At 48.6% G+C, this 23483-nt stretch overlaps 1 protein-coding gene across 1 annotated transcript; it reads right to left on the reverse strand.

Annotated features, from left to right (window-relative positions):
• Positions 1-1275: 1275 nt before the first annotated feature.
• LOC125551375 (LON peptidase N-terminal domain and RING finger protein 1) lies at positions 1276-22798 on the reverse strand. The gene is made up of 18 exons (XM_048714574.1): positions 22552-22798; positions 22355-22459; positions 15634-15716; positions 15416-15500; positions 15219-15305; positions 14338-14399; positions 14035-14225; positions 13896-13956; positions 13601-13778; positions 12876-12914; positions 12746-12807; positions 12633-12669; positions 3639-3688; positions 3205-3274; positions 2549-2624; positions 1743-1813; positions 1598-1666; positions 1276-1516 (listed from the first exon to the last, which is right to left on the reverse strand). The coding sequence occupies exons 1-18, from the start codon at positions 22606-22608 to the stop codon at positions 1457-1459; spliced, it is 1443 nt and encodes a 480-aa protein (XP_048570531.1). The 5' UTR covers positions 22609-22798; the 3' UTR covers positions 1276-1456.
• Between the last annotated feature and the right edge of the window lie 685 nt (positions 22799-23483).

Below are 23483 nucleotides of genomic sequence, written 5' to 3' on the forward strand. Positions count from 1 at the left end.
CTTCCATGCTCTGTTCTTAAGTGCCGCGAATAAGTTTGGCATGAGGTCTTGAATTCAACCGTTCCACAACCACCAATCTGTGCAAGAACCCCGCTTAGTGATTGAGGGCACATGTTAGGCGACACGTCTTGCCACCATCCGTCAACAATGGCTTGTTTCATCATTCTCTTCCCTGCTCTGTTCTTAACTGTCGTGAATAAGTTTGGCATGAGGTCTTGAATTCGACTGTTCCACAACCACCAATCTGTCCAAAACAATGCCACCTCTCCATTTCCTAGCGTGTACTTGGTCGCCGCCTTGTAGACCTGCAGGCGTTGTGCACTACATTTTTTATAAAGGGAATATATTAATATCACGGAGATATCAATCACACCTTGCCTCTGCACTAACAAAATGTCACGAACTTCAAGATGCACACAGCCTGAAAGTGAAAAAAAAAGAAAATGAAAAGAAAAACCACCACGGTAATCAACTCCTCACAACAGCAACCCAACAAACTACAGCCAAAGACAACACCCGGAATACAAAAGGTTCTTCAAAGGCCACGCCTTCAAAAAGGAGACAATGCACAAGCGCCATCCTCGCCCGATCAAAGATTTAGGTTTTCACCCTGAAGAAAGTATGAGCTCTCAAAACAATTCCTTCAGCAAGGCCATTGCAAGGCACAACCAACGAAGGTTAGACCTTAGGTTTTCACGATGAAAGTCAAGACTCGCACTCGAGGAGTGCCGCCAAACTATTCCTCCAGTGTTGCCGCCCCCACTCCTACAAATCATCAAACACCAGGCTCACAATCACCAAATTGGATCACCGGCCCCCGTGAAGCAAAATCTTCAATGCCTTGAAGGAGCCCCTCCGCCAATACTAGTCCTCCAATCTCAGTCACCTTTCTCCACAACAGTGTACACCATGAAAATTGAGATGCCGACATGTTCCGTGATTTCAACAACTAGCGAAGCATCACGCCGCACCGACATGAAGCCACACAGGCGGATATGTGTACATGACCGGATTCCATCCTATCCAGATATCTAGGAGCTTCATACGGCAATCCAAGAAGATCTCTGGCAGAAGATCCGAAACACATATGGCCAGATCGAAGAGGGGCAGACATGCTGAAGGCTGCCTTGATGCGAGAAGTATGCTAGAACCACCACCATTATTCTGAGGACTCGCAAGCCCCCACGCCGCAGAGTCACTACATCCGTGAATCTTTTGAGAATTTTTGAAACATCATTTCATACTGGACCCCACACCCCTACAGGAATACGAGTGTTCCACCAAACATCGAATGGTTTCACAATAATAAGAACAAGTACAAGAATTATAGTTTTTTTTTGCAGGTAAGAGAATAAAAGAACATACAAAATCATAAGAATTTCACTAGCATCAGAATATGTGATAAAAGAATATTACAATGAACATTGTTAGTTGGTTGTGCGCCAAATATAATCCGTTACTGTACACGGCAACCTTGTTCTGCATTGCTCAGCAATCTAAGGCTAAGAGATATTCTCTGCAGGGGCAAAAAATAGTGCAACATTAAAACATGATATCTCCCGTAAGGTTCCAATGCAAATTTAGCCTTGAAGCTAACCTCTCGAGTATCACAGAGGCGTAATAGTTCTAATTTATCCGATGGCCTCAAATTAATCAAGTTGACAAGCTGCAGAAAAGAAATAAGTACATGGCACCAAAGATATTATATCCTTCACCTAAGAATCTGCAGGAACAAGGCTTACCCAAAAACTGAACTTCTCAGGGTCCTGTGGTCCAGGAATGCTCTCAAGATCAAAGCGTCTTGCCCGCCCCACTGCATTCGGTAAAACAGGTGAAAGTAGAACACTGTGGGCATCGGTTGAGCACCAAACAACAAACACAGCTTTCAAAGAGCAGGACATTCATATACTGTTTTGAGAGTGTGAGTACTGACAGTGGTGGACGCACCTAAGTCATGGGTCTATAAAAGCCCAGTCTTATTTGTCAAGACCCCAAAATAAAGTAGAATCCCGAAAGATTTAGAAATATTTTAAGTTTAAGAAAATAGACTATAAACATATGTATACATTGCAGGATCCCGATGGATCTGACAAGGAGATATCGGCAAGAACTCAGAATTCAACAAGATTCAGTAGAACAGGGATAAATTGCAGGTCAAAGAAGATAAAATGCTGGAATTTAAAGAACTGAGATAAAGAAATAAATGCATGATAAAATTTGGGTTTTGATTTCTTAGCTGAACAATGATACAAGGATAACCTTATAAAGAATCTGGCCGGTACAAGATAACATCCCATGAGAAATGATGATAATGCCCCTAGATAATAAATCCTTAATACACTGTTATCCTAATACCCTGACATATATGCATAAGGTACTACGGGTTCCAAAGCCTAGCTTCACGACCCATGCATACTTGGTCTTATGGTTTGCCTAGCATGCCTGAGAGTGAAATGCATCATACCCAGTTCCCATGGTACTTGAACTTTGTTCAATAGAATCACTAAATTGAAAAGGATATTCATGCAATGTATTCAAAATATCATACCAGGCCTTATGGTTTCTCTGGTACGCCTAATGCACGTCCTAGCCAGTTCTGAAGCTTCATTGGCCCTTTCAATTAGCTGCAAAGAATTAGATCAAATATACAACTCAATACAATTGTTGAGGTAGAATTATCTGTTTACCATTGCATTGTGGTTAAGCATGCTATTTATTTTCCATTGAAGTGGAGATGATGGCATGATGCACGCAGAACAATAACCACAAACACAGAGAAAAGAATCCACAAACAAGGCATTAATTTCTTAATGGAAACAACCAATTGCCACACAATGTACAAAAAATAAAATTCGGATGCCAAACCACTTTCCACAGTAAAATTATGCTGGAAAAATTCGCATGCATGAATTATACTGGAAAAAAGAAATGTACGCCACTTTCCACAGTACTTGTAGCTTTTTGCAGTATTATGTATTTGTCACAAAACCACTTACTAAGAGCAGTTATCAGCTCTTGTGTAAGTAGATATGTGTATAAAGTTTGAGATGTGCTGGCAAAGAACTATCTATTTTCATATAGTTGTTTTCCTTTTACTTCTTTTGGTTTTAGAAGATAGAATGACATATTCCACCACAGTTGAAACTTCTTCAAGCACTTCTGGTAACAAAAGGAGATAAATTTGATAAGGTAATTAGTTTTTACATCTCTTCTCTCTTGTGATCCTTCTGGTAAAGAAACATCTTGGAACCATTCAATTTCAGCAACACGGTACCTACAATAAAAAACAACAAAAATAAGAAATTGTCGAAAGGGCTGGGACAAGACAACAGGTTCTTCCAGATAAGTTATGCATCACATAAACATACTCCCTCCGTTTTTATTTACTTCGCATATTAGCTTTGACTCAAGTCAAACTTTGTAAACTTTGACCAAGTTTATACAAAAATTATTAACATCCACAATACCAAATCAATACCATTAGAATCATCATTCAATATATTATGTATATTTGTTATTGTCAAAGTTTAGATTGTTTTCGATAAACTTGGTCAAACTTTATAAAGTTTGACTTAGGCCAAAGCTAATATGCGGAGTAAATAAAAACTGAGGGAGTATATAGAGCATTCTGGACGCACCCATCTTCATCCCAGGATCGCAAGATACGAAACCGTCGTGAACCTTCCACCTATAAACAAAAGAATTATTTACCCTCTGATAATAGCTTCAATTTTAAAATTTAATTGTTTTTGACAAGTCAATAAGAAAAGAGGCCAAACCCAAACTGATCAATATTGAGAAAAGTCCACATTACAACCCTGAACTAACCACTCGGTTTAGAGAGAAGTCCACATTACAACCTCGAATTAACCACTCTGTTTAATTTGCAACTCTGAACTTCGAAACCGATGGACCGATACCCCAAACTTACCACGCAATGCAAAAGTCAACCCTCCTCCTGGTTTTGCCTCCGTCAAGCAGTTCTGACCGCATAGACTGCTGACTGGCCAGCGCCACATCAGCAGCCATGCCAATTAAGCTAGGGCTGGGTCAGCCCCCCCCCCCCCCCCCCCCTCTCTCTCTCTCTCTCTCTCAGCGCCTGGCCCGAGTAGCTCACGCATACAGCAGCAGCCACCCACGCTGCGCCCGCCGCCGTCGTCTGCCGGCGACCTACGAACAGCGGCGCTGCAGCTCTACCGGCATCTCACTTGTCCCCGTGCCCGAGCCCGAGCCCCTCACCACCACAGCCATAGCGGCCTTCCTGCGGATTCCTCCTGCAAAAAATAAGGAGGCTGAGCATGGCGAGATAAGTCGGGCATGACCCAGCATGCAACTGTCATCAGCAATGCGTGCACAAGGCCACGCCCCTGTGCTCAAGGACGCCATGCTCGCCCTCAAGGATAACACAGGACAATGAGTCCAGGCCGAAGGCAGCGTTGCGGGCGCACTTGCTGGAGCAGAAAAGGCCCCGTGACTCCGCACGGACCAGCGGCAAGATGGCAACTAGAAGCGGGGCGAAAGCTCGTCGGAGCACCAGGAGCAGCGGCGGTTGTGCTGGCGACACGGAGCCTGAGGTGTCGTGGTACGGTTCGGGCCGGTCATATACGTGTCATTAGCGATAGGAGGCTACTTGCGGGCTTGACCACGGGAGCTATGGGGCACAGGAGGAAGAGGTGCAGGCATGCATCCAACGCACCCGGCACCTCGTAAGTTCGCCAGGATCTCCCTCAACAAGGCGCCATGGCCACACCTTTTCCCCTCAATCAATTTGACCACAGGAGCTCACCTTGCTCGCCTCCAACCACGGTCGCCCTTTCCAATTTTCTTCGGTCCAATCTTCGCCCGTACTGAGCGATTCCCTGCATCCCTCTTCAATTCCGTGCACCCAGGCCCCTCCTCTAACCTCCGTGGATCACCTATGGCCTTAATTTTTGCAAGAAGAATCCACGGGGGCTCCAATTCTACGACCGACGCACGCTTGCCAGAGCTGGAGCGGGTCATCGTGTCGCGCACCATCGAGATGGAGGAAGCGGAGATAGTCCTGTCCTGTGCGATGGTGGCGTCCATCACCGGCAACCGCCTGTCCGTCTCCACCAACGAGGTCACCAAGGTGCTCCTGGATTCCTTCAAGCTCATCGTCAACACGCACCATCCCGAGGATTTCTTGATCCTCTTCAGCTTGCAGGCCACCAAGGACCGCCTCGCCGGTGACCACTTCATACACTCACCTCGCTTCTCCCTGTCGATGCGCCCATGGTGCAAGCTCGCCCACGCCGGCTCCGGCGAGTTTGAGTACCACGTCGAGCTCGAACTCCGCGGAATTCTAGCCCAAACCTGGCACCTTTCGATCGCCGAGCACATCCTTGGGCAGAGCTGATGGATCAAACACCTACACCCCCAAACCCGCTCCCGCACCGACCTCGCCACGTTCCGGCTGTCTTGGCGCACACATGACCCCACCAGAATTCGTCGAGCCGCCATCCTAGAGGTTGCCGAACAGGTCACTGCACGCCTGAGTTCCGAGCACCGACCATCCGGATGTTGACCTACCCATCAACATTGCACTCGCCCGCGCCGCCATGATCAGGGCTACCCCACCCGCCGTGCTGTCGGGTGCTGGCCCCGACGGAGACAAAGGACCGTGACCCGGCTCATGGCCATGGCCCAGGGCGCGCACGCCGTCGCGGAGCAAGCGCAGACGTACGGACGCGCATCCCTCCAATTGCGTCGATGGCATGGCGATGGACAACCTGGCATGGCGTGCTGGCAGCCGCAACGCTCGTGCAGACGGGGTGGCCATGTCGCTGGTGTAGCCCGCCCCTCCCTGTGCGGCGGTGGCCACACCACAACCACGATACGGCGCAGCTACTGGTGATGCCTAGTCGGGGGGCTCGGTCGGGACAGGTGTTGAAAGCACAATTGCTCCCTGGGTGATTTTGGTAATTAATGTCAACATATCTCTTTTTGGACTAATACTTTTATCCAGTGTATTTCAGACAAGTTCAACAATGGCATGGCATGGACAAGAGGATGTGGAACCCCTTCAAAATGCTAAGGACACATATTGGCAAAAGCTCAAGACTCTTCATTTCTATTTTAGTGATCCAAGATCATATTGAGTCCATAGGAAAGCCAATACTATTAAAAGAGAGAATTGAGTGTTGGGGAGACTATCATTTGAAGCACAAGAGCAAGGAGTTCATCATCAACACACCATCTATTACCTTTTGGAGAGTGGTGTCTCCTAGATTTGTTAGGTGTCGCTTGGGAGCCTCCGACAAGATTGTGGAGTTGAAGCAAGAAGTTTGTAAGGGCAAGGAGATCACCTACTTTGTGAAGATCTACCCGAGTGAGGCAATCCTTCGTGGGCGATGGCCATGGTGGGATAGACAAGGTTACTTCTTCGTGGACCCTTCGTGGGTGGAGCCCTCCATGGACTCGCGCAACCGTTACCCTTCGTGGGTTGAAGTCACCATTAACATGCATGTACGATAGCACCACCTATCGGAACCATGCCAAAAATCTCCGTGTCTTCATTGCGTTTGCTCACTCCAATCCCATCCCCTTTACTTTCTTGCAATTAGCATGCTTTACTCTTTCCGCTACTCATACTCTTGTCATGCTTGCTTGAAATGTATTGTAAATGCTTAAACTTGTGCTAAAACTCCACCTCAACTCAGAAGAACTTAAAAATTGCCACTTGTACTTGTTGAGGGTCTAATCACCCCCCGTCTAGACCCCTCTTCTCGATCCTTTCAGGTGTCGACCACTCTGTGGCTGCGACCACCCCAGAACCGTCTGGATTCGAATCAGGCGGCTTCGCACGACCCCAACGACAATCCACTGGGGTCACCCTATGGCACAACTGCCCCTTCGGCCAATCAGGACCTAGCCACGCTGAGCAATGTGCCAGACTCGCAGCACGGCGAACCAACAAGGCTTGCTGCTCTATCGGGAAAAAGTGGTGATCCCCCCACACCACACCCCAATGTGGGGTTGGCCTCCAGCGCTGACCAGTCCACGGGTACGCCCACGAGCGTGCCCATTGGACAGGGAGCGCGAGACTTTGGCGCCGCTTCTCATGCCCATGAGCTAGCCGGCTCGCAAGCGACGCCCCTGCCATGCGGGGCCAAGTCGTCATCCTACAGAGGCATGCGGCACTGCCCTCCCCACCAACGCCAACAACCACGGTCATAACTGCCCCAAGCCCACGCGGTTCGTCGGCCAATCGCTTCGCCTCGCCCCTAATCATGTTACGGCGATATCGAGGACGTGCCGCCCCACAATCGTGGATGTTGAGGAATTCTTGGTTGCTGCCACCAAGAATCTCAATGCTTCTCTGTTGGCACCTAGGAAGACGTCGCGTCGCCCCGTCAACTACACCCCTCGACAGGGAAGATCAGCGCCACTGCCCCCACATCCGCATCCGCACCGCCCACCACCGAGAGGCTCGCACAGGCAGATTCTTCAGACGCTTGGAATCCTTGGAACCAACCAGGAAATCACCAACCGCGGCAGAGATGAAGGCCTAGGATGTCGGGTTTGCCGCACCTATACCGCGAACCGTCCTCACGGCAATTGCCGCATTGGTTGATCGAGAGATCCCAGCATGCATGGTGTCGCTGGTGACCACCGCGGCGCATGTAGAGTCGCGTGCGAGACTTAGGTCGCAGTCGATCCCGTCTCGATGGATCACGGCCATAAAATAGCGATATGGAACGTGTGCGGCCTCAATGCATGGGCGCGGTGCCATGCCATTAGAGCGTTGCTAGACACCAAAGGGACCTCAATTGTTTGCTTGCAAGAAACGAAAATGGCATTGATCTGTTCGTCGGTTGTCCTCGACACGCTTGGTGCAGAATTCGATGACTACACGTATCTTCCGGCACAAGGCATGCGGGGTGGCATCTTGCATGGAAGAGCAGGGACGTGACAGTCACGAACCCATTGTTCACCACTAACACGCTCACTGCTAAGATCTCCACAGTCGCGGGCACGCCCTGGTGGCTAACGATGGTCTACGGGCCACAAGACGACGCCGGCAAGATGGCTTTCTTACAGGAGCTCCGCGATGTCAGGGTTGACTGCCCCAAGGCCTTGGATGTTATGTGATGGTTTTAACCTCATCCTCCGCGACGAGGACAAGAACACGGACAACCTCAACCAGCGCATGATGGGCAAGTTTCGCCGTCTAAGTAACGATCTAGCGCTCAAGGAGATCTACCTCACCGGCCGACACTACACATGGTCAAACGAGCAGTCACCGCCGGTGTTGATGCATCTCGACCGCGTGCTATGCACCTCAGACTGAGGCGATGCACACGGCGAGTGCCACCTCCAATGATTCGCGTCCGTCGTGTTGGATCACTCCCCACTTCTGTTGGAATGCTCGCCAATGCCCAAACCCTACAGACTCCAACAGACTACTAGCAATCAGTCAGAGTCTCGGGGGCTACAACCCTATGGGTACAAAATTCTGAGTAATCAGTTACTCTGATCGCGCACCCTTAGAACAAAATTCCAAGTAATCAGTTACTCGGGGCAGGACCAGATCAAGATCACTCAAAAAAAATTGCTATAAGGTGAGTTTGACACTCCTACGCGGACCCATTTTGAGCCTTCTTCTAGGACTCAAAGTGTGAAACTCATAAGTTTGGATCTAGAGCCGACTCGTATTGACGTTCCTCCGAGATAAGAATGGCATCTCTCAGGAGAGCACTCCATGCGTCAATCTTGTTGCCCAGATTCAATGACACTCCCATACTCTGATCACGAGTTAACCTCTTTCAAGAGATGAACGACTGTCACCAAGTTTCTCCTCACGGCCACTTACCCCAGATCAGTCGGGAAGCGCAGTGCCAGAATCCATTGAGATTTTGTTCAAACCTTGGTTGTTTGAAAGCACGATGACGGATACCGAGTATTTCCGTAATCACTGGGGCCAAATTGTGTCTTTCACAAACTCATTCTGCAAAATCTCAACCGATTCGGGGGCTAATGTTGGGGATACACATGACAGGTAGGCCCAAGAAGGGTCAAAATATCATAAAGCACGAGGCCCATACGACAGATGGGTCCAGATCAATTTCATACCATACATGAAGCTACTCAGATGATATGTATGTCAACATTACTTGGATGACGTCCAGGCCAGCATCACTCGGACAATCAACATACCATCCACTCGGATGACCATCAACTCACTCGGACGTATGAACACAATAGTCAGCGTGGCGGTTTCGTAGTGGGCTGATATTATGGCATTGACGCTCCATCTTGTAACATAAGAGGTGAGGGGGTGGCGCACTCTATATAAGCCACCCCCCACCACCACTAGACTTGAGGCAGACTCATTCTTCCCCATGGCTCTCTCGCCATTAGTCTCAAGGACTTAGCTTAGGCATGAAGATCCGTTCTCCCCTCTCTCACACATTGTAATCTCCGGATTCATAATCAAATAAAGCAAAGCCTCTCCGGAGCACGAGATGTAGGGTTGTTATCTCCACCGCGAGAGGCTCGAACTCGCTAAAACACCGGGTCACCCATATGCATGTCGATTGATCACGCTCCTTTACCCTACCCCTTACTATTGTCGGAATCGTTCCCACGACAACCGCCTCGGTGTTAGCGACCTAGAGCGCGCCGGACTTGCGCTACGGCTCCGCTGGTTGTGGTTCTCCAGAACGGATCCCGAACGAGCGGGACAGGGACTCGATCTACAGTTTCCGGAGGAGGAACTAGCGCTTTTCTTGGCTTCCACTACCAGGGCCATTGGGAATGGTCTAATCGCCTTGTTCTGGGAGGATCGTTGGAACGCCGGGCAGTCAGTCTGCGAGCTCCTCCCCAAGCTATCTGGCTGCATCCCCAAGCGACGACGCAAGACAAGAACGGTGGTAGAGGGGCTCAATGGCAACACCTGGGTCCGTGACATCCACGGCACCCTTGCATCCACGAGATCGTGCAGTACTTGAAATTATGGCAGATCATGCAGAGCATCGAGCTCTCCGACGCCCCTGACCGGCTGATATGGAAGTGGTCCGCGAGTGGCACCTACTCGGCGCAGTCATGCTATACGGCAACGTTCCACGGATCGATGACCTGCTACCCTTGGAAGTTAGTTTGGAAGAGCTGCGTGCCGCAGCCACGGGTCAAGTTCTTCCACTGGTTAGCCAACCAGGACCGCTGTTGGACCACTGAACGGCTGGCTCGCCACCGCCTGCAACACCACCCGCGCTGCTTACTTTGCGACCAAGCACCGGAAATGCATTGCCACCGGCTGCTGGATTGCCCCCTCGCCCGGCAGGCCTGGCACGAGGTCCTGGCCTGGTTGCGCATCTTGGCCCCAACACCCAACCAGGAGCCTACTCTTATGGACCGGTGGCTGCACGCCAAGGGGAACACGCCGCCGATCCTTCACAAGGCTCTGAAATCCGTCACGCTGCTTGTGCCTTGGATGATCTGTAGGCATAGAAATAGCTGCTTCTTCGACAACGAAAGACCCTCCGCTCATACGCTAGTCGATAGGTTCAAGGACGAGGCTCACTCTTGGGCACAAGCCAGGGCGACTGGCCTTAGGATAGTGTTACCACAAACCTTGGATGTGCACTGATCTTGATGTAATCAGTGCGTCCTCGGACACTTGTAACTGAACTCCTACCTTTTAAATGCAAAGAAACACAATCGCCCTTTGTGTTTTCTCGAGAAAAGAGTGTTGCGCGATCCAGAGAATACCAAGACTGCAATTGTTCATCTTGAAGGCAAATGAGAGGCTCATCCGTTGGATCTGGCACTCGATTGTGCTTGAACTGCATGAACTGAAGACCATTTGTGCTTGATAGTTCTATGCTCGAAGCACCCGGGTTCTTCACGCACAAAAACAGATGCACAACCACAGTAGCATACGGAGTAGGAGATAACCATTCTGCCAATTCATTCCTCACCCTTAGCTGGCGGTCCTATGGCCACCACACATATCCAGAATCACCATAGATGACCATGGAACAGGGCAGCGTTGTTCACAACAATCTGCAATCAAATAGGGGGCAGCCATTGTTGTTGGAGATCTCTTGTTGTTGCTCAATGTAGGATGGACACATGTGCTCGTCGTGGTCAAGGCCTCCTGTCGAATAGGTGGTTCTTCTCGGGGCAACAATGTCGATGGTGTCGACGACGCCATAGTGGTACGCCTCGCTGGTCACTGGGGAAACCAACCGGGGAAAGGCATCGTTGGTAGTGAGAAGAGGCATCACCCAATCGCTCTCATGGGCGGGGGATTATGCCGAGCACTTGGTTGGCGGCGGTGCAGTAAGGTTGCTGGAGACAAAGAGGACGATGTTGTAGTCCAACTCGCTCGCTGCTGGAGGAAAGGTGTTGAAGTAGGGCAATGGTGAGTCATCCAGTTCCTGCATGCTGGCCCTGGGGTCAACATCGGTTGTGGTCGCCACCGGAGGGACGACCTTGGCGGTAGAGGATGCAGTGCCGATGGAGGGTGTCGCCTGCGCAGTTGTGGGTTGCTCGACCTCCTGAAGGATGAGATCGTCCCCGAGCTCGGAGGGGACGGTGGTGGCGGTGTCGTGGACCTCGTCGACGCTAGCGACAACGTCGACCTTGGTCGAGCACTGTAGTACAGGTGAAGGGCGCTATCGCGATGCAGATTGGGGATGCGTCGTGGGCGACCGCAAGGACCTCTCGGGCATGGGTGGTGGCGAAGAAGGCGTCAGGAACAACCATAGGGATGGTGGTCCCGATGGAGAGACCGCCATCGAAGGCCACGACGGCTGAGCGCGTCAGTGGCGGAGGCGGAGCTCCTGCGTTGAGCAAGGTCGCCTGCAGCTCAAACTGCTTGTCAGGCATCGTAGCGTGCTTTGGTCTCCGCACGAAGCTTGTCCAGGTAAGCTTTTACTTCCGGATGCATGGTGGTGAATAGAATTGTGTGCTAGAAAAGAAATTTGGGCAGAAATTTGTGTGAATTTGGGGACGAATTGGAGATGAATCGGAAGGGTGGAGGGAGGCTCTGATACCATGATGTTAGGATCCCAACTCACAATTCACTAATCTCACACAACTACAGAGGAATTCAGTTCAGATACAGGTCTTGAGGAAGAAGAAAGGCGAACAGGTGAGGGAGCCGGAGGTAGAAGATAGAGCCGCCGTGCCGAATCGCCATATCCAAGCGCGGATAATCTCCTGCTACTCGTCGTACTGGTATTTGTAGTTGGCCCTGTTCAGCGGGGTGCACATCTTCAGGTCCGGCCCATGTACAAGTGGCTTGGTGGGCTTGCTGCCTTGGCTACCATGGCAGCACCTTAGTTGCCGCCGGTTTGGCTGCCATGGCAGCAGTTTTCGCTGCCATGGTAGCGCTTCTTGTCGACGCTGCTGCTGATGTGGCTGCCATGGCAGTGCTTCTGGAAGATCTAGCCTTGGTAGTATTTTGGGTCGCTGACAGCTAAGTTTTTACATGCAACTCCACCAGCTGAGTTGTTGCTGCATGGGCAAGTTCTAAAATCCTTCCGTTGTGCCACTATTTGTATTTGGTGGTCCTTTCTAGGTAGTCAATGTGTGTAATATAAACCTTGAAAAGAAAGGCGTGCACACAAATGGTTGGTAATCCTGCAAACAGAGCATGAATTTACCTCTAGATAAAAACGTCCATCTGGAAGTGGCTCGCACCTACACATTTATTAAGACAGGTGAGACCACAAGTGTTGGCAGAATTTTGACAAAAAATGAAGAAAACTGGACTCACTCAAGAATTTCCACCTCACAACCACAGTCAGCTACAGTTCCCGTCGCAGAATCAATAGCAACCTGGATTATAGAATCAGTCAATGAATGAACTCTTTAGGCAAGCAGAATATCTCAGATTTGAAACTGACCATTCCCATCCGATGATTCCCTTCCATTATTCTCCTTACCTGTTCCAAATGGGGAAAAACAAGGTTGTGAATATATTGATAAAACACATCCTGGCAGTGTTTTAAAACATAGCAAATAAACTAAGTTACAACTCAATGGAGGTTGTGGAATCACAGGAATGATTGTGTGTTTAATAGGGCGGTATGATGTAGCCGCCTTATAGTTTCTGCTTTTTTGGTCGAGGTCGTTAATAGTCAGTGGCGTGCTTGTAATGTACTCATTAAGTGCTGTGTGGGTGGGGTTGGGGCTTGTATTTTGACTTTTGACTTTTGACTTTTTAGTGCAATGATACGGCAGCTCTCCTGCGTATTCGAGAAAACATCTCAATGCAAATGGATGGATAGCAATATGGTCAACTATGTAAACAAAGAAGAAATGCCCATCTGGAATTTTGTACAGATTTGATACAGAAGGTGACAAATAGAAAGATCTTTTTTATTTCTGTTTTATTTACATTAAGAGTTTGCAATAAGGATTTAGGGAAAATATAATGTTCTGATTATTCAACCTACAATTTTGTACAGCAAGCTTTCTGGGAAAATATGATGAATCTTACTTAGCTACACCTGCAAGCTACATATCAACTTGCAACCATGCAGTAAGATATGTTGATTAAAACAGAAGGTGCATAGCTGTAAACAAATGCATCTTACAAACAAAAAAAACTAAATTGGGATAGTTGTACCATCAGCCTGTAGCGAGGTTCAAATATGTTCAGTGCCATCTTTTGGCATGGTAATACGACATCCATAACAAACAGAGGCATCAAATCAATGCCTGCATATGTCATATTTTCATGTTCTGACCTCCTCTCAGCATATTCTTCAGGGAAATTTTTCTGAATTATGTTGCTCAATGTTACGCTGAGGCATTGAAACATGACTAACATCAGAGAAATCAAGGAAAAAATGAATGTCTAAAGGGAAACGGAACTTCAGTTCAAATGAATAAATCTGATTTTGTAAGACAACAAAAAGTACCTTATAGGATAAGTTTTTGGACCAATAAAAAGAACTGTCCGACACATGGGGCACTTATTGCCTATTGAAAGTAGACATGATGTGAAGCTCAAACTAACAAAAGCAGCTAATCAAGTATATTAATATTTGCTGAGCTCACCGTGATCCATTGCCTGATGTAAACAAGAGCGACAGAACGTGTGCCCACATGGAGTGGTAACTGGTTTAAACAATAGTTTAAAACACAATGTGCACTCAAAATCATCAGTCCTATCTAGCCTTGGGCATCTTGCTCCGGCTGCAGCATTTGTATTTCTATCCAGATCACTGAGGCAGGTTTGCAGGATATGGCTATACATGTAGCAAACGAGTATTATAAAATGTGCAAGAGGATCAGTATGACCTTTGAATATCTGCTACCTATTCAGTGAATATGAATATCACCATGGATCAACAATCGTACCTGAGGGGATCAACTTGAAGACCAGCCAGAAGGGACTCACGTGCCTCCTGATATCGCTCCAGCTGCATATGCAAGGAAACACGATCCAATGGTTACCCCAACAGATGATAATAAGGGAGGACTGATAAAAGTTGTTGAATTTATGTCTTAACGACTCTCAGATCAGCTATTGTCCTCTTAAAGGTAGCCTGTCCATAATAAAGTGATAAAGCAACATGACATTACATAAGCATATTTCTGGTAAGAATACTGAACTTCTTTCTGCTTGGACAAAATTAGAACTTATATATTGTAAGTCTTGACAATATGAAAAATAACTGTATAACAAAGCATATAATTATAATGCAAATCTGTAGAACAAAATATCATGGAAACAGACATGTAGGAGATAATCGCACCAATGGTGCGAGAATAGTGTGCTCTGTCTTCTCTGCTTTCGCAAATTCCCACCAGTACTTTGTAATTTGGCAGACTGCGGCATGTACAATGTTCTTCCAAATTTTGGTGCGTAATTACCACCTTACATTTTTGGATCAGGTGGACAGATCTTAAACTCAACTCATGTGAAAGAAAATGAAAATAAGGTGCAGAAATAAATAATTTTGAAGTACTGGTGGTGGTGGGAGTCTGCAAGAGCGCAAAACTAGAGGTATAATCCATGGAACAGTTTAAATGAGTAAGATACAGTGTGAGGCTAAATAACCAAAACGTCAACCAAGTCAACCAAAGTTCTCCTGCAAATCCCAATAAATTATCCTAGATGGTGAAAAGTTACGGCTAAATTGAACTATACTATCCAGGCGTAAGCATTGGGTGTTGTCCCCATTAAATAATGCTCTAAGATATATAAAAGGAAGAAAAGTAAAGTTTCAGGGTGTTACCAGAATAAGTGTGTATGCCTTGAGAAGATATGGCCTAGGAGAATTACCGTGGGTAATTACTACCTTCTCTGCATCCTTCAGAGCTAACTGCAGCAAAATTTACTTACAAAATAATAAGAATTAATGATCCATACATTCACTTAATTTTCACATCTGAATTTCACATTGGTGAGAAAGACCTTTTTAGCTACTCATACCTCTGCATGTGTTGTAGGATCAAGGCCATTCAATGGCTGGTACTCTGAGTCGGCTGCTGATCTCTCCCTCAGAACTTGACTTATCCTGCCATAAAAGCAGCCACGAAAGGGCCATGAATACAGACCAAATATTTCAATATGGATTTCTGAGCAGTAGCATAACTGCTTACCTATATTGCATAAGAATGGCATTAATATAACATTGTGAAGGAACTTACAAACAGAAAGCAGAACTTCGATTGCTAAGGATAATCGGATCTCCTGATCTCAAATTGTGAGCTTTAGAATAAAATGAAATAGCCTGAAACAGAACCATATCAAGCATCATAAACAATGAAGTCAACTGATAGAGTAATCAAGTTTGTGCAAGTGAATGGGGAATGGTGGTGGGGATTGGCCGGGGATCGGAGTCTGATACCAAGTTGTCACGGTCCTAGGCCGATGAACGTGAAAGGGTTGGGAGTACAGCTCCAGGGAGGAAGGCTTGGCCGGCCATGGTGCCAGGGATGACAGGGAGGGAAGGTTGGAGACGGGGATTAGATCTTTACTAGTTTATTCTCGTTTGTTCCATAATCCTTATGGGGTACATGGTGTCCTTTCTATAGGGAAGATTCGACTTGAAGCCTAAGAATAGAATCTCAACTTTCCTAACAAACCATGTCTCTGTCTTCCTAACTGAACCATATCTTTTGTAACTAAATAGATTAAAAAAAAGGGTAGCCCGGTGCATGTAGCTCCCGCTTGCGCAGGGTCAGGGGAAGGGTCCGACCACTTTATGTCTATTGTACGCAGCCTTTCCCTACATTTCTGTAAGAGGCTGTTTCCAGGACTTGAACCCGTGACCTCATGGTCACAAGGCAGCAGCTTTACAACTGCGCCAAGGCTCCCCTTCTTCGTAACTAAATAGATATCCTTACTAATTATCTCTAATGGAATAAGGGATGAGATACACACGTCTCACAATGAATATCTCAGAAAAGTAAAAGATACAAATGACAAGAAAAATGACTGCCAGCGCTAAGATAAATAAAACTAGATGTCATTTTAACATTTGAGCCAGGTAAGGATGTAATATTATTCGAATATTGAGAACTAAGCGCTAGCTCAGTGACTAGAGCCCACGGTGGTGGTCTCACCCACCCGTGTTTGAGTCCGCGCAAAGCGGGTTCCGCTGGGGTGTTATCCAGAGGTATTTCTGCAGAGAGGTCTCATATCCTATCTAACTAACGGACAGTTAGCAAGGGATTCTTCCCCCTTTAGCCAACGTTTTAATATTGTTCAAATATTTATGCAGTGATGCAACATTAGTCAAAACCTATACTGGGTTTTGTCCATAGTTACAGAAAGTTATCATAGTCGAATGAGGCAGTGCCCTACCAGCTCCATGACAACAAGAATGTCCAAAATAGAAGGACTAGAACATGTAAAACCGCAAACGTCTAATGTCCCAAAGAGACAAGCCTCATTAGTTACTAAATCAACCATTCCTGTAATTAAGAAAAATCTGACATTATCAGCAAACATCATAAACTGATGTGAGTCATTGGGAATGGCTCGACGGCCCTGTTTTGGGAGGATTGCTGGATTAATGGGCAGTCGGTCCGCGAGCTCGCACCCCTGCTCTACCAGTGCATCACCAAACGGAGACGTAAAGCGAGAACGGTGGCGGGAGAGCTCGCCGGCAACACACCTGGGCGCATGATATCCAGGGGGTCCTCGGTCTTCACGAGATCGGCCTGTGCCTACTGCTTTGGCAGATCGTGCACCGTGATCAATGTGATCGTGCACCGTGATCCAACCTATCACTGTGATCAATGTGATATTCCGGATTCTGGCCAAAGGGTACGCCAATAGGGTGACCCTGCTAGCCAACTCGATCACTCGCCCCAATCGGTCGGCTTTCATTCAGGGTCGTTTTATCCTGGATGGGGTGTTGGTCTTCCACGAGGTCCTTCATGAAGTCCGCTCCAAGCACCAACGGGCGGTCTTCCTGAAGCTCGACTTCCATAAAGCCTATGACACTATTCACTAGCCCTTCCTTCGGGAAGTATTACTCCGCAAGGGCCTTGATGACCGTTGGGTGACCAGAGTTTTGCAGCTTGTCTCCTGCGGTCGGACCGCTATTAACATTAATGGTGAGACTGGCCCCTTCTTCCCCACTCTATGTGGGGTTCGCCAAGGCGATCCTTTCTCACCGTTCCTGTTCAACATGATGGTTGACGCCCTTGCGGCCATTCTTGACAAGGCCAAATCGGCCGGTCACATTCACAGCGTGGTCCCACACCTAGTAGGAGGGGGTGGGGTCTCCCTCCTCCAATATGCCGACGACACCATAATAATGGTTGAGGGCTCCGCGTCCGATATTGCCAACCTGAAGTTTCTCCTCCTATGCTTCCAACAAATGTCCGGTCTTACCATCAACTTCGATAAGAGCGAAGTGATGGTTCTGGGATTCCCCCCGGAGGAGACCCAGGGCATTGCGGACCGGCTTAACTGCCGCCTCGGTTCTTTCCCCAAGACTTATCTGGGGATCCCCATTAGTGACTCGCGCCTCACCGTAGCGGACCTCCGCCCTTCCGTGACCCGAATGCAACACCGGGTCGAGCCCTGGAAGGGCCGATGGCTCTTGAGGGCGGCGAGGGTAATCCTCATCAACTCCTCGCTGGCTAGCCTCCTCTGGTTCCTCATGAGCTTCTATAGCCTCCATGAGACGCTTCACCAGGAGGTGGCCAAATATCAGTCCAGGTTCTTCTGGGCTGGCAAGGGGGACAAGCAAAAATACCATATGGTGAGTTGGCCTGACATTTGCAAACCCAAGGACCAGGGAGGTCTGGGGATCTTGTCTTCCCGTCGCATGAACATTGCTCTCTTGACCAGATGGCTATGGCGTATCGCCAACGGGGGGCGGCCTCTGGCTTACCATCATCCAGAATAAGTATCTCCGGGGCCAACCTCTAGCTTTCTGCCAGCGCTCTAGGGGATCCTAGTTCTGGCAAGCTGTGATTCAGCTTCTTCCCGTGCTCCGAATTGGCACATCCATCTCTGTGGGTTCCGGGTCCTCGACCCTGTTTTGGTTCGACCGCTGGCTTGGGGATTCCCCTCTGGCCGCCCGCTTCCTGGGCTTATTTGCCATTGCGGCTGGCCCCCGAATTTCCGTCGAGAGGGCCCTTATTGACTTAGGGCGTCTCGCCTTTCGGCGCCCCTTTGGCCCCCGGGAGGTTGACACGTGGGACGCCCTTCTACAGGACATCGCTCTCTTGCCGATGGAGGTAGAGGGCGCACTGACTCCATGACGTGGCGCCTGGAGCCCTCGGGATGCTTCTCCATGAAGTCTCTGTACGCTGCCATCGCCCCCTCGCTGGCCCCTGAGCCCTTTAGCCTGATCTGGGACATTCGCCTCCCCCTTAAGATCTGAATATTCCTCTGGCAGTGGATCCGGGGACGTCTCCCCTCTGGGGTTGAAGTCCGCAAGCGCAATGGCCCTGGGGACGGGATGTGTCCCCTGTGCGCCACGGTTGAGGATTCGAACCACAGTTTCTTCAACTGCTCCACGGCCCAGTTCATGTGGTCGTGCTTCCGTGAAACGGTCGGCGGAAATGGTGCAATACCAACTTCCCTGACTTACTCGCGGAGATCCATGCCTCCTCCCCGCGTTACCGCCATATTAGATGGCTATGCATTGGGATCCTCACGTGGACGCTTTGGAATATTCGCAGCAAGCTTGTTATTCAGAAAGTGCCTCTGCGACGTGCGACTGACGCGATCTTCAAAATGTGTGGCTATTTGCAGCTCTGGCGGCCGCTTAGCCACCCCCAGGATCGGAGCATCATCAACACCCTCCTCACCGACCTTCGATCGATGGCCTTCCGCATGGCGCCCCCGCTTCCGCCACCGCCGCCGGAGCCTGATTAGGCATGCTTCGTTTGTGGCGGTCTTTGTGTGTGTCCTTTTGTTCTTAGGGCTTGTTGAGTTGTGCCCTCAGCATTAACCTTACTGCTACCTTATCTGTGTGTGTGTGACTTTGAGTGTGTGTGTGTGAACATTGTTGGATGTTTGGCTCGGGCGGTTTGCTTTATATATAAAGCGGGGCGAAAGCCTTTTTTGGTAAAGAGCAGGTTTTTATTGGCCAACGATGTTAGGGAGCTGTTTTCGCTCATAAAAGGGTGTGAAGAATGCCAGAAATTTGGAAATGTTCAATTGGCACCTGCAGCTATGATGCATCCCATTATTAAGCCATGGCCGTTTATGGGATGGGGTTTAGATTTTATTGTTCAAATACATCCTGCTTCATCTAAAGGTCATCGCTTCGTCCTAGTAGCTACAGATTATTTTACCAAATGGACTGAAGCGATTCCTTTAAGAAATATGACCCATAAGGAAGTGATTAATTTTGTTTTGGAGCATATTATTCGCAGATTCGGTATTCCTCAAACTTTGACTACTGATCAAGGTTCTTTTATGTCTCATCAATTTTGTGAGTTTGTCGAATCTTTTAGAATTAAATTGTTAAATTTGTCGCCTTATTATGCTCAAGCTAACGGACAAGCCGAATCTAGCAATAAAACTTTAATTAAGCTTATAAAGAAGAAAATTAAGGAGCATCCAAGAAAGTGGCATGAAGTGCTTTCGGAGGCTTTATGGGCTCATCGGATATCTAAGCATGGAGCAACTCAAGTGACACCGTATGAGTTAGTGTATGGACAGGAAGCAATGTTACCTGTAGAGGTTAATTTAATTTGCAAGCTCTTAAAGTAGCCAGACAAAATGATTTATCAGCTGTAGACTATAATAATTTGATGCTGGACAGAATTGATGATGTTCCAGAAGAAAGATTAAGAACCTTACGGGAAATTGAAAAAGAAAAATTAAGTGTAGCTAAGGCTTATAACAAAAGGGTGAGGGGAAAATCGTTTCAAATGGGAGACTTAGTGTGGAAAACAATTTGCCTGTTGGAACTAGGGATACTAAATTTGGCAAGTGGTCGCCGAGTTGGGAAGGCCCATATAGAGTTGTTGAAATTGTTCCTGGATTCATATTTTGTACAATCTTTGTGCAGGGGAGGGGGGGGGGGGGATTGCCTAAAGCTCTCAAAGGAAAATATTTAAAGAAGTATTATCCTAGTATGTGCCAAGAAGCTTGATGGCACTATGGCCGATATGATTTCAGATATCGCCCTAAGCAAAATTTGGCCGATGTGTTATTTAGACATCGCCCTAAGCAGTTGATATGGCCGGTGAAGCGGTTGACATCGTCCTAAGATATTGCCATGGTGTTTTTGGTAAATACAATTACACCAAAAACAGGGGGGCATGTGTTCATAGTCCAATTTGGATCTGGCTTGAGGGGTCGCCCAGATTATTTAGTCTTGGTGGTCAAGCTAATTGTTTGAGAATGCACACATGATTGCAAATACAGAGGCTAGGTGCAGCAGGCTGGATGGAACAAAATTGTGTGTTAGAACTCACGCATGGAGAGAAAGAAGGAAAGAGGTCTGGTTTGGAAAACTGAAGATGGAAAAGATTTTGCATAATCAGTTATTCTGCCAAAACAGAGCTAATATGGAAAGTCTACTAGTATTGGGCCCAGGCTGATGCTTTTACAGATATAGACGAATTAATTAAAGATTAGGAAAGGCCTTTTAACTTATGTGCCAAGGAAACAGCACGTCAGGAGTCCTACTCCAATTTGCCAAAGGCCAGGCATACCCTTATATATGTGGGTATATGGCCGATTGAAGAATCAAACGATCCTTGTACAACCTTACGTTACTTTTTCTCCTACGTTCTTTTCTTTCCAGCACCTAGCTCGTAGCTTCTGCCCAGCCCTAGCAACCCTAGGGTTTGGCTATCTTTGTCATTTTGCATTGAAAAACGGTCGGTTTACCTCCACGAAAGTGAGGATTCTGTGGTGCTGTGTGGATCAATTTCGGGCAGCAACACGATCCTCTCGAACGAACCAGACCGGCTGCTCTGGAAGTGGACGGCCAACGGCATCTACTCGGCGCAGTCATGTTATGCGGCCACTTTCCAGGGATCTACGCGGGGCCCCTCCTGGAAGTTGGTTTGGAAAAGCTGGGCGCCGCCACGGGTAAAATTCTTCCGCTGGTTGGCCAACCAAGATCGCTTCTGGACGGCAGAAAGGCTTGTGCGGCTCGGACTGCAGCATCACCCCAGATGTCTCCTTTGCGACCAGGCCACGGAAACAATCCAACACCTGCTCCTGGCCTGCCCCTTTGCTCGACAAACTTGGCATACCATCCTGGACTGGTTGCGCATGCCGATCCAGGCACCAGATCAGGAACCCACTGTCATGGAATGGTGGCTGCGCGCGAAGGAGCATATGCTGCCAACGCATCGAAAGGCCCTCGATTCCATCGCCTTGCTCGTTCCCTGGATGATATGGAAGCACGGGAATGCATGTGTCTTCGACAATGCGACGCCCTCCATCGATTCGCTAGTAGATAGGATCGAAGACGAGGCCCGATGTTGGGCAAAGGCAGGAGCCCAGGGGCTTAGGGTTGTTCTGCCCACTTCCTGGGATGTCCATTGATCGGGCTCGTGACATGGTAAAACTCACCTCCTAGGAGGATTGCTCTCTCGTCCATCTTTTCAATGAAATGAAACGCAAGCGTTTTCTCGAAAAATTGACTAACTAGCATGAACACAATATTTCCTTTCCGGTGCTGGTACAAAAGATATTTCAGCATGCCGTGCTAAATTTTCTGTTCGCATCACACCATTCACCAATTCAGGCACTCGTGCATAAACATACAAAACTAAGCCGACCGTAGCCCTGTTACATCTTACATGCACTTGCCCTAGTCAGTCCCAATCCAGTTCCCGCCCTCTCCCGATAACTGAAGCTGCTGCCGTCAAACCATCGGACACCGTCGCAATCGGGCTACACATGACGAATAGAGTGGGCAAGTTAGTGGATTACCTCGTCGAAGCGGCGCTCCCGGAAGGCGCGGGCGCCACACTGTGCGAGGTCGAACACCTCGCGGTACTTGTCCGGTGGCATCTCCATCTTGTCATCGCTCTCCAACTGCGCGGCACCACGAGAAGGGAAATCCAGTTCAAATTTAATCAAGTAGAAGGGAAAAACCTCTCCCTTCAAGGGAAGCGAATCAGACGCACCGATGGGAAATCCTCGACTACGAGCGCGGCGGAGAAGGAGGCGCTCGGCGTTACCATTTGGGAGTAGGGATTGTATTGGGGGAATGGGGGTTTGGCGAGCAAGGGGATTGGAGTTTGGATTGTATTGGGGTGGGGGAGGATGCTGCGTTCCTGCGCCGATGCCCAGTGGTTTTTGCGCGGCCACGGCCACGAAGACGTGTCCCTGTACGGTTTCCTAAACGAGTGTGGAATTTCAGCGAGAAACCTGAATATTTGCCACTATCCAGAAAGATGAGACGAAGGGTGATATGAAAGACCTGGCCGTCCGTTTCGTTTGCTGATGGGATCTGGACCGTCGTATCAAGCCACCGGAAGACCTCGGTCGTCGGATCGAAGAGGAGACACTATTGCAATGAAAGTTCGTCCCTGTGACTTTTTCTCACTCCGATGTTTCGATCGTGTCTCGCTGACTAGTAGGGTCTATCGACCGTGGGCCGTGTCTATCGGTGGGTGTAGTTAGGAGGGTGCCTGGTGCGTGCTTTTTTCGGTCGATTGGCCGAGCCACCGCCTGTTAATTTCATGCCCCACCGAGGGTATTCTCGGGTTTTCACGTGTTGATTTGTTCGTGGCGTGCTGTGGGTGGCTAGGCGACGGATAGTGTCGATTGGGTGAGAACCCTAGCCGCCACTCGTCCACTCCGCATCGCGCCCGCCCCCCTTCTTCGTTCCTTGCAGCCGCCTTCACAGTCCCATCCTCTCTCCTGCCACCTAGCTTCCCACTGCTGCTCTCCCAGCCGAGCTCGCTCGCTCGCCGCTGATGTCGCCGCATCATCTTCTCCTCCTCGCCAACACCACATGCCTTCTCCCCTTCTCCTCCTCTGCCCAATCGTGTGCCGGCAAGATCCAACCGTGGCGGCCGAGATCCAGTTCGCCCTTCCCGAGCCCGACGAGAAG

The sequence above is a fragment of the Triticum urartu genome, chromosome 4 (genome assembly GCF_003073215.2).
Source record: "Triticum urartu cultivar G1812 chromosome 4, Tu2.1, whole genome shotgun sequence".
Classification (NCBI taxonomy): domain Eukaryota; kingdom Viridiplantae; phylum Streptophyta; class Magnoliopsida; order Poales; family Poaceae; genus Triticum; species Triticum urartu.